The sequence below is a fragment of the Lycium barbarum genome, chromosome 5 (assembly GCF_019175385.1).
Source record: "Lycium barbarum isolate Lr01 chromosome 5, ASM1917538v2, whole genome shotgun sequence".
Lineage (NCBI taxonomy): Eukaryota > Viridiplantae > Streptophyta > Magnoliopsida > Solanales > Solanaceae > Lycium > Lycium barbarum.
In genome coordinates, this window is record NC_083341.1 from 421,441 (window position 1) to 435,966 (window position 14,526).

Consider the following 14,526-nt stretch of genomic DNA (forward strand, 5'->3'; position numbering starts at 1 on the left):
GCCATCAAATATCCTCCAAAATTAGTGCATTTTTTGAAGGAAGTTTGCACAAAAACTGCAAAAAGGGCCAGAAACAAGAAAGACCATGATTCAAACCAATAGCACCAATAAACAGCACTTTTTTAAAGTAAAAAACTTTTTTGCTATTATCGAGGTTGACAACGTTAAAAGATACTATCACCAATACATAATTGATGGCAGAAACAGATGACATCTCAAAATTCTGGCACAAAAGAGGAAAAAAGGATGATTCTCAAGTTGAATGATCAATGCTATCTTGCTATTACAACTTACTATTACAAAGCAAAAGATGAATGCTTCTCTCTATGGTATGCACCAAATCTACCTTTTCCCACTGATATCATATCCAATAATCTAGTCAGGTCCAAACATTCAGCATCTAGTATCTTACATATAAGGTTCTAAATTAGATTACCCCCGCTACCTGTGCTGGTGGGACGCAACACGTACCTAGTGCAATTAGTCCAGGTGTGCCGCAAGCTAGCCCAGACACCCCGTCATAAATTACAAACAAAAACAAAAAAAAGAAAAAAAAAAGAGAAAAAAAAGTAGATTGTGAATATGGGGTATAACTTTTCTCCAAGAAGCATGAATCACCACTCATCCCATTTACTGATAAAGTCATTCCACATTGCTGCTGTAATGGAATCTCTAAACGCGGAGGCACTCTGTCCTTGTATCTGAAAAGCCAAGTGTGGATCAGAATTCTCATCTAAATCAGGCAACTCTTCTACATATCTTCCTTCAATTTCTTTAAACAACCAATCACTCTTGTCCTCACGCCTGATGTGATTGTGAATAACACATGCAGCTATAACAATGTCCCTCTGTGTGTGAAAAGCATATTGAGGAGCAAGTTTGAGAATTGGAAATCTTGTTTTCAGCACATCAAAAGATTTCTGAATGGCATTTCTAAGTGATGCATGCCGGTGGTTAAATAACTCGTTTGCGTTTCTAGGCAATAGATTAGCACCTCGATATTCAGGCAGATGATACCGAATTCCTGGAAATGGAGCAATAAATCCATCCATATTTACATAACCTGTATCAACCAGATAATATTTCCCTGCAACAGGCAATTTGTTGATAAATATCAACGAGTTGTTTGAGTATGTGTAGAAAAGAAAACGAACTAAAGTAAAGACAAACTATTCTGTTAGTAAAGACAAACTATTCTGTTTACTAATTATGAACAACCTTCAGGAATTGGAGGGAAGTTTTGATCAGGATCATCTAGAACTGCTCTCAGGACCCGTGAATCTGTAGCTGAGCCTTCCCAACCAGGGTAGACAAATATAAATTGGAGATCAAATGTGCAAGCTGCCAATACATTTTGTGTCAAAATACCCTTCTTATTACGAAATCGAGATTGATCCTTCGCTGGCACATGAGCAGGGATACGCATGCCATCGATCACACCAATGCAATCCTGAAATAAAAAAATCAGGTCAATAAGTCCAATCTGCAATGAAATGGAACAAGAAAGAAAGGGGCCGGAGGCTAACCTCAAAATACGGGTAGAATCTATTACTTTCAAGGATCTGGAGAGGAGTGCTGACTGGAGGAAGTTGAAGGAACTCGCGGGATAATGACTTCACTGCCCTCAATACATTATTAAAATGCCTGCTTATTGTTTCACCAGAGTGCTGATAACGCTCTTGTATTACCCTGTTGCGTTCATTGTGGCCAATAATGTTCAAAAAAATTGCCAATTGCTCCTCTATCATAACACCAGCAGTGTCACGTAGCATGCCTCTTTGTCGAAGGATGTCACATAGCTTCTGAAAAACATGCTTATCCATCCTTAACATTTCCCGACACACATCCTCGTCGGCACTGAGCAGTTCGCTCAAGAACCCAGATCCTTTAGGAGTTGAACTACGAGAAGGCTGCCTAGTTATACTCTTATAATAGTGGTAACCAGCAGCAGCAGCAACTAATTCCAGTTCATCCAATTCTATGTCGACATCATCCATGCTTTGGTGGATATATCTCCAAATGGATTTTAAAAACTATTAAGAGAATGTCCTACATGATGTCACATTTGGTCAATGGATCGTAAATAATGATCAGATCAATTTGTTAAGCTGTCACGTAACTTAAACAACCAAGATGAAGTTTAAACCGATACATTGAAAAACCAAATGTGTGTGAAAAAACCATCAATAATGAATTAAGACTATATATACAGTCAACAATAATAACTACGCCTCAATTTTGAATAATAACTGACCATGTCTCTCTATTTAATCTGTAACTCATGTCATCATCAAACCAAATAAAAACAAATTTGAAAAATAAAAAATAATATATGTATAAAGAATAATGACAATAGTATTAAAAAGTTTTCTGTAATTTTACTCGCATATGGATCAATTAGGTCAAAATGCTCCTAGAAAAGCAATAGGTTCAAAATGAACGTACTAACAAGACTAAAACCGATTCTCAACTAAAAGATATCACCTATATGAATCCTTTTCTTCCATTGTGCCCTATCGTAAGCTAAATCTGCATTAATTCTAAGAAGTTGTAGGTCTTTCCAGACAATTTATTTCCATGTGATTTTAGGTCTACCTCGTCCCTTAACACCTTTACTCGTCATAGTTGCACACCTATGGACTGGTGCATATGTAGGTCGATGCAAGACGTGACCAAGCCATCTCAAGTAACCTTCTCTCATTTTATCCTCAATGTGTGTTACCTGCACCTTCCGGCGAATGTGATCATTTTTAATCTTAACTAAAGATACAGTCTAAATCCAAGAAAATCTCCTATGTAGAAGCCATGAACTTATTGAAAAGCATCAAGGCCTTAGATTTCACCAGTTGGCTGCACTTGAGGAAGTGTTAGACTTGGTGCTGCAACCAATGCAAACATTCTCAAGAGAGATGAGAGTTTCTCTAGCACTTGGATTCTCAATTATATCCAACGAAAAAATAGACACCTTGATCAATGGCTTTCATGAAATCTAATACTTTTACACATTTGCTTACAGCAACTCATTCCTCATAATGGCAGCTTCCACATTCTTAATTTCAAGTTTGAGGGCATTGTTATTATTATAGACCAGGATGTCAGGAAGATTGAAACACCTAAACAGGTTGCAACTTGAATCACCATTAATAGGCTTTTGCCTTCACTTACATTCATGACAAAATTATGTTTATGCAAAAAGCAAGTTCTTTAAAGGAGGATGTTTAACGAGGTTAGACAAAAGAACAATAATTTCAAGAAAGAAACAACAACGAAGAAGGTTCTCGAGAAAGAAGCAGTTGGATCTTTTGGAGACGGAAGAGAAGACATAGAGTGTGGGATGTTGCTCCTCTAGCACTTATGTGGACAGTCTGGAGAGAGAAATAGAAGAGCCTTTGAGGGTATCGAGAGAGACTTTGTACAGATGAGGAGTAGCCACTTAACCCTTATTTCTTTTTGGTGCTCCCGCGAAATTCCTGTTAGCATAGAAGATTGGGTGCTATTTCTGGAAAACCATATTTGTTTGTGAGTTTTCTACTTCTTTGGTATGCTCCTTGTAAACGGGTGTTATTCTCCCTTTTGGTTAATAAAATTTGATCACTTCATCAAAAAAATATAGCTTCACCCTTATCCAGCATTTGTAAGCAAAATAGCAGGACCATGAGGTACTTGTTTTCCTCGTAACACCACCTTTGAGCTCTGTGGATTCCTAACATCTCTTTTTATGAACTCAAAAATAGCAGACAGGGAGAGGTTATCCGAGGCCTAAAGCTAACAGGATTCGTTTACCGGAAAGAATGTGATATACTAACCAAGGTAGAGTCTTAATAAAAAAAAAACACTAACAGAGTAGAGGACAAGGAGTATCAAAATTATATCTTTAATGGAAAAATTAGCACATCTAACAGAAAAATAACAGAGCCATTTCTAAAAGATATTACTAGCATTTATTGGTACAGATCTCTATGATTTTAGCTTTTCTTCCCTTTGCCATAGCTAAATCAAGAATCAAATGAGGGTAAGATAGACTCTAAGAAGCTCTGAAGAAAAGTAAAATGCTTCCTCCAACAAAGAAGTGACACTTAAAACAACATTGGACATGGTCTCGCGCATCAGATGGTATACAGAAGACGACATTCAAAGATAACAAAAATACACCGAACAGTTTATCAACAAACAATGTTCATAGTTTTTTTGCAGAAACAGAACTCAGAAACAGCAAAAAAAGAAAAAAGCACACCTCCCTCATTTTCATAAATATGTTCTTTTATCTCACAAAAAAAACCCAATTTGCATTCCCATTTCCTTATCACATTTCATTGCCATATACAACCAACTAGATACAACAACAACACACCCAGTATGATCCCACAAGTGGGGTCTGGGGAGGGTAGGATGTATGCAGGCCTTATCCCTACCTTTGTGGGGCTGTTTGCGCTAGACCCTCGGCTCAAAAGAAACGTAATCATCGCAGGAAAACAACCAAACAGATGAAAATATGCAACAAAAAAGTACATTTAAGATAACATGAGTTATTTCAAAAAGTATCCCCAAAATCCAAAAACAATACAATTCAATGACCATAAAAAAGAAAACATTTTTCAGACACCCACTAGGCAAAAAAACAAGAATCACCCTCCCCCCACCCCCACCCCCACCGACACCGCCACCCCACCCCCACACCCACCCATGGACAAATGTAGCTTCCAACACCCCTCTTGCCTTGAATTATATCTAAAGTTAACAAATTTTTAAAGATGCAAAATTTCAAGAAAGGTATATAAATGGCATTTTGCTATAACAATCATGAATTAGAGTGTAAAAAGTGGCATATGTAAGCTAGAAAATAGCAAAAAAAAAAAAAAAAAAAAAAAAAAAAAGGAAAAAGAAAAGTAAACAGAGAAGGGTTTTGAATTACCAGAGAAGAAGATCGTATTGGAAAATCTAACTATGTAAAATTTGAAGTAAAAGAAGCAACTTTTATATGAGAAAAATCCCAACTTTCTTTGGGGTTTTAGGCCAATTGAAGGGTTTAAGAGTTGTTTTTGAGATTTTTTTTTTTTTTAAAAAAAAAAAAGCCCCAAAGGGTTCTTTACTATCTTTTTGGGTTACCTCAAAAAAAGGAAAAAAAAAAAGGAATATTTATATGTGTATTATATTTGATCGTAATAAATGACTTGACTTACTTAGATGCCTAACACATACATATATTTACTCGTAATTAATTACTGTATTATTAATACGGATAAGGCTCAAATATGCTCCTAACCTTTGCGAAATTGTACACATTTGCCCGTCGTTAAAAGGTTGGTGCAAAGATGCACTTCACGTTTTTTTTAGCCATATATGCCCTTGAGTTAACGAAAAATATTGGAGGGCATATTTGTTTAGTTTCGCAAACATTAGGGGCATATTTGAGCTTTTGCCGTTTCTGAATATTATGGCACAAATATTTCTTAGATTTTTTTGGGGAATTCACTTTATGCTAGTCAATGATTTATTGTAACTGCATTTTGAAACTTCACACTTATCGTACAACCCCTCACTTTTCTCTCTTATTCTTTCACTTGTTTATGAAATGTCAGAAGCTTCGAGTTCTTTAAATAGCTGTGGAAGGGTTTGTGGATGTGGAGTTGTGGAAGGGTTTGTGGTCGTGGAGTTACTGCACTCCATCTCACTTATGGACTTCAAATAATTCTACTAAATTTCGGTTATGCGTAAAATTCGCGAAAGGGCCAAACCACATTGAATGTTATGTAAGAAATCGTATAAATGCTTAAAATGTGATACTCTTTCTATTATTATTATCAAAATTTTGAGCACTGCGGGAGACATTTTTTCATGTGTCATAAGTCTAATGTAAGTTATCTCCTTTTTTATGTTTATGTTTTATTGCGACAATTATTACATTCATTATCGTGTAGATATTGAGACTGAGAAGACGAAATATCTAGAAAGAACTATCTAGATCATCAACAAATTGATAAATAAAAATGGTATTATCATTAGTAAAAAAAAAAGAATCTTTTGAAAAGGGGAAATGGTGCTTTTATTTGTGAAAACAGTCTTTAAAAGATGTTTGTAATTGCATCTGCTCTTTTAGTTGTATAATTTTGATGTAATGCAATGGTGGATGTATTGTAATTACAAATGTTTTTTTATGTTTTGGAATGCAATAATATTTTGTGCCATAATATTCAGGAACGGCAAAGGCTCAAATATGCCCCTAACGTTTGCGAAACTAAACAAATATGCCCTCCAATATTTTCCGTTAACTCAAGGACATATATGGCTAAAAAAAACGATAGGGGCAACCTTTTAACGACGGACACATGTGTACAATTTTGCAAAGGTTAGGGGCATATTTGAGCCTTACCCGTTATTAATATAATTCTAACCAGCTACCCCTGGAACCGCCTATTTACTATTTAGTCCATGGGACTTTCTTTCTCCTTATTTTAATTTTATTTATTTTCCTTGTGCTGGTTATTAAAAGCTTTCTTCCATGAACCTGAACCTGAACCCGTACACAGTTGAATTTTATTGAATAATAATGGAAAAAGTTCATTCCTTTAAAGTGGTTTTGCCATTGGTGGCACTGGGAGGAGTCGCCCTTTGGATAAATTATTACTACAGGAAAAGACAAGAGAGAGGTATGTGCAAATTCATACTCTTTAACAGCTTGTTTGGATGGTTGTTAAGTAGATGGTTGTTAAAGTATAGTTTCATAATGCATCGTATTGTATCATATTATTATGGTGAATATAAAGTCTTGATACATTGTATCGTTTTCCGTTATTCCATAATATTGTACTATATTTTCCGTTATTACATAATGTCGCACATCCGAAGGATAAACCTACAATATTATAGAGAAAAGTGTTCGTTATTATTAAAAAAAAAGTAGAGCAAAGGGTAAAATAAGGTTATTAAATAATAAGCAAAGACAAAATGATGAAAAAAATAAGGTAATGACGCGGCCCCGCCAAATCACCAAATTGGTAGATTCAACAATACGATACAATAAAATTTAATATTGTATTTGAAGTAATAATACAATACAACACAATAGGGGTAACAAAACCATCCAAACAAGCTGTAACTATAATATATAAATTTTCTCCTTAAAGTGGATGTTTGCTGGTGCTTTAGGTGGATGATGCAAAGAAGGATTATTTCAGTCAGCTACCAGATGATGTTTTGTCATCCGTTCTTAGAAATTTGACAGTACGCGATGCTGCTAGGACGAGCATTTTATCTACAAGGTGGAAATATGTATATGCCTGTATGCCTACATTAAAATTCAGATGCCTTAATATGGTCGAGGTTGACTCTTACAGTCACAGTTGTTGCCCTTACTATCAAAACAAATTCTTGAAAGGATTAATCCAGTTTTTACAACTCTATTCCGATCGTAGAGTGGCTCACATTGAAATGAGATGTTGCTTTGTGAGAGAGATTTCTAGTGGATTTGACCATTGGTTGCGTTATATTTCTAGATTAGGTGTTGAAACATTAGACCTTAACTTTGATTGCTTTTGTTCTTAACCCACCTGTGAATTTTCTCTTGAGATTCTCTCTCAAGCAGCCTCATTGAAACAATTTTTTTGTCCAATTGCATTGTGCTATCAAGTCCCATAGTCCGTTCTAATTCCCCGATGACCTTTTCTTTGAGGGATGTTGTGTTAGCAAGTGTACGTCAAGAGGGTATTCTGTCCTCTTGTTCGAACCTTAAGCAGTTAATTATTCAGTATTGTACGCTTCCTTATAAGCTACGACTCGCTAGTACAGTAACAACTGTTGTTATTTTGGATTGTGACGGAGGGGAAGAGATTGATCTTCATGCTGCATATCTTCATACCCTTGAGTGTATTATGAATAATTACAACAATGTAAGATTCTTATTCTCATTTGTTCCCTTGCTGGAAAATGTAATGCTTTTTATTTGTGGACCTGCTTCACTTTCATACATATTTGGTGATTTGCAAGAGATTTACTTGATCACGTTAAATCTTTAACCATCAAATCTCTTCCTTATAAGGTATTAATTTAACTTTGTCTTGTCTTCTCAAAGTTTTCAGAATACTTTGCCTTTTGATGACCCTAATCGCATTAGTTTTTTTCCCCTTATATTCTTCATTTCAGTTAAACTACTTCCCAACAGAGATGAACATTTTCTTAGGACATTAAGCTTGATACTTCATACTTGTGATCACAAATGACTCTTTTAAGATAGTCAAACTATCCCCAATCTTGGGTGCTTGTCCTCTTCTTCAATATTTGAGTTTCGTGGTGAGTTATCCATATTCATGATCTTCTTCTATTCATCTTAGTTGTGTAAGGTAAATGACAGCATAAAAAATTAATCTGATCATTATTCACGATCCATTGACCATATATATCCACCAAAGCATGGATGATGTCGCCATAGTTTGTATTTACTTTAGTTCATTTTCTTTTCTACACATACTCAAACAACTCGTTGATCTTTATCAACAAATTGCCCGTTGCAGGGAATATAATCTTCACTACAACAAATGCCATTATCAGTCACGAATTATTTTGTCACCTAAAATTCATATTTCGTCACAAAAAACATTGTGTGAAGGAAAAAAAAAAAGACGGAAAACAATTCGTCACAAATTGGGTATATAATTAGTGACGAAATAATGTGTCATGGATAGCTTAAAATTCGTGGCTAATGTTATTCAATAAATGGCGCCAGCTCAATTTTTGGAGGAAAACTTTAGTGGACAAAACTTTGCTACGAAATTTTATGGAAGAAGATGGTCTATTGGAAATTATTGTTGCTTCGGTGGTGGGGAAGGTTGGCGGCGGTGGTGATTATGGAGGTGGGGGTGGTATGGTGATGGTCGAGGCAGTGGATATGGTGGCGGTGGTGGTGGTGGTGGGGAAGGGGGGGGGGGTTTAGTTGGGTTAATTTAAGTGGGGTGGGGGAAGAGGAGCGGGTGGAGGTGGGGGGATTTCAGTTGGTTTGATTTAAGTGGGTGGGGGAAGAGGAGTTGGTTGGGAGCGGTGCATTTTTATTTTATTTTTTAAATGTATATTATTTTTATTTTATTTTTAATTGTATATATATATATATATATATATATCAGCGGATTCACCTTTTTGTGTTCTTTACTTTTTAATTTTTTTTTTTACTACGTCAGTATTTGGGGGTTATATTTAACGAAGATGAAAGTTGTTTAGAGAGATATTTAAATGCTCATAAAGTTTAGTTGTTAAAGTAAATTTTCGTATCAAGTTGGGGGAGGGGGATGATGTCTTTTGTCTATTTATTTTGGGAGATCATTCGTGTATCTTTTTTTGTTATGTGCACAGTTTATCCTTTTGATTTGTAAAACTATCCATTTATGAAAAGGTGCATGACATCATGAATGCTAATGTCAAATATCGATGAATGACATTGATGTCTTTTTATAAAAATAAGAAAAAAGATATCCTAAGTCACTTTCTTTGTAACTAATAAGACAACTTAATATCCAAAATTTCTAATTTTTAATTATATAATATCCTTTCTTATATCAGTCTGTAAGATAAATTTATGAGCTTTTTTAAAAAGAAAAAAAAATTGAGTTCCAATTAAATACTATATGCGATTTAGACTTCTTATTAATTACGTAAAACCTTACTCTTGACAGTATTTTTTTATTTTTATAAAAAAATATTAGGTACTCTTTCATGTGTTAATCATAACCATGACTCCACGATCGTAAACACTCCATTAGAACTATATATAATCATCATAGTTCGTTGGGCCTTGGGATAGAGAGCCATGTGTTAAAGGTGTTGCAGTCCTTTGTGCATATGTCTCTTCTTCTTCGTCTTCTTTTTTCTCATGGTTTATACGAGATCATTGCTTTTGTAACTTCAATTAATTTATTAGAATGCAAAGATACAAAATCAACTTGAGCGATCCGCACCAACCCTTTTTCTTACTCTAATTAAAGTACCTTTTCGATTACCTATGATGCGGAGAACACTATTCGCCCTGGTTCAAAAAAAAAAAAAAGGTGGTAATCTGAGCGTGTTCAAGTTAGTAGCGTGAATCTGCGACGTAAAAGACCCAGTTCACTGCACTCGAAAAAGGCCAGTGTCATTCATTTCTTTTCGCTCTTTTCGTTTCCGTTCAGAGCTTTGATATATGTTCATGATTCTATTTTTTATGTGTTTAAAATGCTTTTCACTTCGAGTATTTCTCATTATATATTCTTGTAAATAAGTAAATGACGAGTACTACTACATATTCTATCATGGACAACAACTAAATCACATAAAGAGCACTTCGGAGTAAAGAAGGAAAAAAAACAAAAGCCTCTCATAGACATGTTTTATAATTTATATATTAGTGAAACAGAGAATCTTAATCATGTTTTCAAACAAAATATACTTAATATAGGGCAGTAATCTTAATGTTAAAAAAAAAAAAAAAAAAAAACACAAGCATTTATAAAATTATCTTAAATGTTCTGCTCTTCTTTCTGTGTATATTGAATTTAGATATTCTTTTTCTAATGTCTTTTCTTTCTTTTTGTTTTCATGATTTACCGGAGTCATGAGGAGTTTCATTTTGAAACTCGATGCTGCTGCCAGATTTAAACTTGCATCCGCTTTACCCGTCTCTCTCACTCCCACTATACCTCCAAGATGAACGAGGGGCGATGAAGCCTCCATCCGTTATTATTCATTTATGTTCTAGTTTTTGCCTTTATTTAGTTCTGTTATACCCTTCAGCGTTCTGTTATACCCTTCAGTGTTTACTTGTTAGGTTGTGCTTTGAATATTTTGGTTCTCTTAAAGGAATAAGGCCTAGAATAGTGCTAAATTAGACCGGGTAGTTGATATAAGGGGGAAACCAATAGTTAACCTTTTTCCTATTTTAACGTCCTTTATGATAGTTACAGAGTTACAGTGTTGTGGCGTTATGAAAATTTAAGTATATATTTGTAATTTTCTTACTTCACTGGTAACTTATAATGTTTTTGATGTTCTGAAATTCAAGTATATAGTGGCAACCCTTTTTTATTTATTCACCGATAATCTTGCAAAGAAGAAAAAATGTGATTTTATTTAGACCTAATGCAAACTGGTTTTCAGAATCTAAACAACTTCTTTTGAGTTAATAAAAAATGATTTTCTTTATGAAAGTTTTCGAAATACTAATTGAAAATGGTGTTTCTTTGTTTAAGTTTAGAAATTCATTACGCTATTATTTGCAAAGTTCTCTACTTAATTACTTAGTTATGATTAACTTATAAGATATTAATAATGAGGCGTCCTAATTCACCATAAAAATAATTAAAGAATGGAGTTTAGTGTAGTATTACCTTAATTTATAATGAGGTGTCCTAATTCACTATAAAAATAATTAGATGGTGACTCCTTAAGTTAAATAATATACGAATCACCAATATGTTATACTGCGTTTTAACTCGGATAAAATGAGGTATAACACTTGAACATTCCTTCCAATTTGTTAGTGAACTGGCTGCCACACTCGGTCTTCAACTGTAACAATAATGGGAAACTTCAGCAGATGATACCAAAGAAAAGCAGAAACAGTGAAAGTTTTTTATTCTCAGATGTTCACAGATTAAATTAATTCTCTATCATCCTATTTTTACATTTTTTTTTATGATACTTTAGTTTAGTTTAGTTTTTTATTTTTGTTACGTCACTTATACTGAAAAAATAAGGGTTACATCCCTTAAATATCTCAAAATTAAAATATTGTTAGAGAAGTTTTAGACTGTTCAAATCCAAAACTCATATGTTTAGCACTTTTGATTATTTTAATTATCTTTTGTCTCAAACCATCATTTAATAATAATAATAATAATAAAAATAATAAATTACTATTATACTTATCTATATGTATATATAAAAAAAATTCTGGTCAACTTTTTATCTCTTTTTCTCCTTTCCACTCGAGTTTGGGAGAGCGAATACACTTCCCTTGTCATATCATCTTTTGAGTAGGTTTTAAATTCACTTGAAAGTTTTCTAGGGAGGTAAAGAATCACCGGTAAATTTTAATTGCTAAATTGAGTTTTCGGTACAAGTTTACGGGTGATTTTATGTCTTTTCTCAATTCAAATTAATAAGATATTAGTCATGTGTTTGTGATATATTACCTTGGATTTGTTGTAAGAAACTTTATTTACTACCATGAAGATTTGAGTACTTTAATTCCAAATTCTAAAATATTTCTGTTGTTAAAAAGGAAAAATATCTTTCACTCTGTTTTATTACAAAGATTTTATGCTTTTTTACTTTAATATTTCCTAAACAAAAACAAAATCATAAATCTACTAATAAACATGTATCTCATATAATCCTCATTAATTTCTTTTATTCTCAAATTCAAAATCATAATGAAGACATCTTACTAATCTCACTAATCATCCCAATGGTTATGACTTATGGAACAGTTTCTTTTTATCAAAAAAAAAATTAAGATATTATGATAGAATTAAATTGCCGTAGGAGTTGATCGCAGCTCTTCAAGATAAGAACAAAATAGACACTCCACCTCGACTAAGGAATCAATTAACCTTTTTATGGGGACAGTTCTTTTTCAACAACACAAAAGACATTTTGGTTAATTTTAATAAAGGTAGCATGCCAATGTTGACTTTCCAACTTCCAAGTAGGCACAAACAAATTAATTATGGCCGTGTGGGAACCCTCTTTTCCCAAGCCTCACATAAACAAAATAAAAAATAAAAATTCACGGGCAATTTGCAAGATTGTCCTTTGCTGGGGCGGTCTTTAATTTTTACCCCTCAAAATGATGGTCTTTAACTTTTGTCTTTCGAGTAATTTCTGCCTTAAGGTAAAATTCAGCCCTTAAAAGCAGAATTTGTAAATTTCTGCCGTAATTTTTTTTAATTGAGCTGAGATTCAAATTTACAATCTTGTTATATTAGGCGAAGAATAAAACTTAAAAGACCACCAATTTAAAGGTTAAAAGTTAAAGACCACCCCAAATGAAGGGCAATCCGCGCCCAAAAAAAAAAAAAATCACCAGTAGTCGAGGCATTGACATTTTTCTGTTTTTTTCACCGTTTTAGTGTCCAACTCCAAGGAAAACAATAATAAAAGGGAGAATAACACTAAAATTTTAATTTTAATTCTTTATAATATCTGATTGAGTTTGAAATGTGCATCTTTTATCAAATTATTCGTGTATATTTATAAATTTACAATAATTATTAATCGTTTCGTCACTTAATTTCTCACATGTTATGTTAAGTTTGTATTATTATTCCATAATTATATTGACAGTAATATAGTTCTAAAAATAGTTCAAATACAACATATATTTTACACAAATGGACTAAAAGCATAAATTTTGATTAATTGAAGTTCAAAAATGCTTCGTCAGATATCACAAGGATCAAAATTAGAATATACCTATACGCAACTCTCTTCGTTTCAATTTATATGACATTTTTTCCTTTTTAATCAGTAAAAAAAATGACACTTTTCTATATCTAAAAACAATTTAACTCTAAAATTCTCAATTTACTCTTAATAAAAAGATTTCTAGTCACAAAAGTTTTTTAGCTTGTTTTAGACCATAAGATTCAAAAGTCTTTTTCTTTCTTTTTTAAACTTTATATCCAGTCAAATACAGAGAGAGCATTATATTCGACGGTAATATAGTTCTAAAAAGAGTTTAAATTTTACATATTTCTTACCTAAAAGACCAAAAGCACGAATTTCAATTGATTTAAGGTTAAATATGCATAATATCATACTAAAAACATAATTTACCAAATAACGACAAAAATGCTAGTACTATATATTATCCGAATAATAAAATATCAATTTGATTGTACTTTCTTCTTCGTCTTTTTCTCTCTATTTTCTTCTTGCCGGAGATTCAATCGGAAAATTAACAAACCGTTTATGGATTGCCGGAGATTCAAATGCTTATGAGGGCAATCAGTGAGATAAGAAGCTTCTTCTTTAGTATGATCATTATTCCCCAGTTGTTTAAAGGAGAACAATATCTTTTTTTAATTGGATAATGATCATGTCACATAAAGGGGGTTTTGAAGCAACAATAAAATTATTCTTTTGTGATCTATTATAGGTTAATAAGCCAATATATTTGTGTCAGGATAGGCAGCCTACATCACATTCCCTTGGAGCAACGGTAAAGTTTTTTCTGTGGTTTGATCTATTGGTCACGGTTCGAGACGTGAAATAGCTACTGATGCTTATGTCACGATAGGTCATTTACATCACACCCCCTTAAAATAAGACCCTTTTCGAACCCTGTATGAATACGGAATACTTCATGCACCGAACTGTCATTTCAATAATTAAGTCACAACACTCTCACAAGTTCTCGGCCTCAGTGATATTTTCTTTTGTCTGTAACCTCCTTTCCCTTCTTTGTTTTTTCCACCTGCCAGTCCGGCTTTGGAAATATTAAACTCAAAGAATTTGAAGTACAATTACAATTAAGGCTCCTTACTAGGATTATATCATTATTTT

At 33.4% G+C, this 14,526-nt stretch overlaps 1 protein-coding gene across 1 annotated transcript; it reads right to left on the reverse strand.

The window, feature by feature from the left end:
* Positions 1 to 164: 164 nt before the first annotated feature.
* Positions 165 to 5,070, reverse strand: LOC132639994 (uncharacterized). The gene is made up of 4 exons (XM_060356391.1): positions 4,913 to 5,070; positions 1,527 to 2,049; positions 1,219 to 1,450; positions 165 to 1,087 (listed from the first exon to the last, which is right to left on the reverse strand). The coding sequence occupies exons 2-4, from the start codon at positions 1,995 to 1,997 to the stop codon at positions 615 to 617; spliced, it is 1,176 nt and encodes a 391-aa protein (XP_060212374.1). The 5' UTR covers positions 1,998 to 2,049; positions 4,913 to 5,070; the 3' UTR covers positions 165 to 614.
* Positions 5,071 to 14,526: the final 9,456 nt, after the last annotated feature.

Bases quoted from the DNA above. Each gene is read 5' to 3' on its own strand.
- LOC132639994 (XM_060356391.1), bottom strand. From the start codon at position 1,997: ATGGATGATGTCGACATAGAATTGGATGAACTGGAATTAGTTGCTGCT. The intron at 1,451-1,526 runs GTTAGCCTCCGG...TTTTTATTTCAG, and splicing joins GATTCTACCCGTATTTTGAG to GATTGCATTGGTGTGATCGA. The intron at 1,088-1,218 runs GTTGTTCATAAT...TGCCTGTTGCAG, and splicing joins CTTCCCTCCAATTCCTGAAG to GGAAATATTATCTGGTTGAT.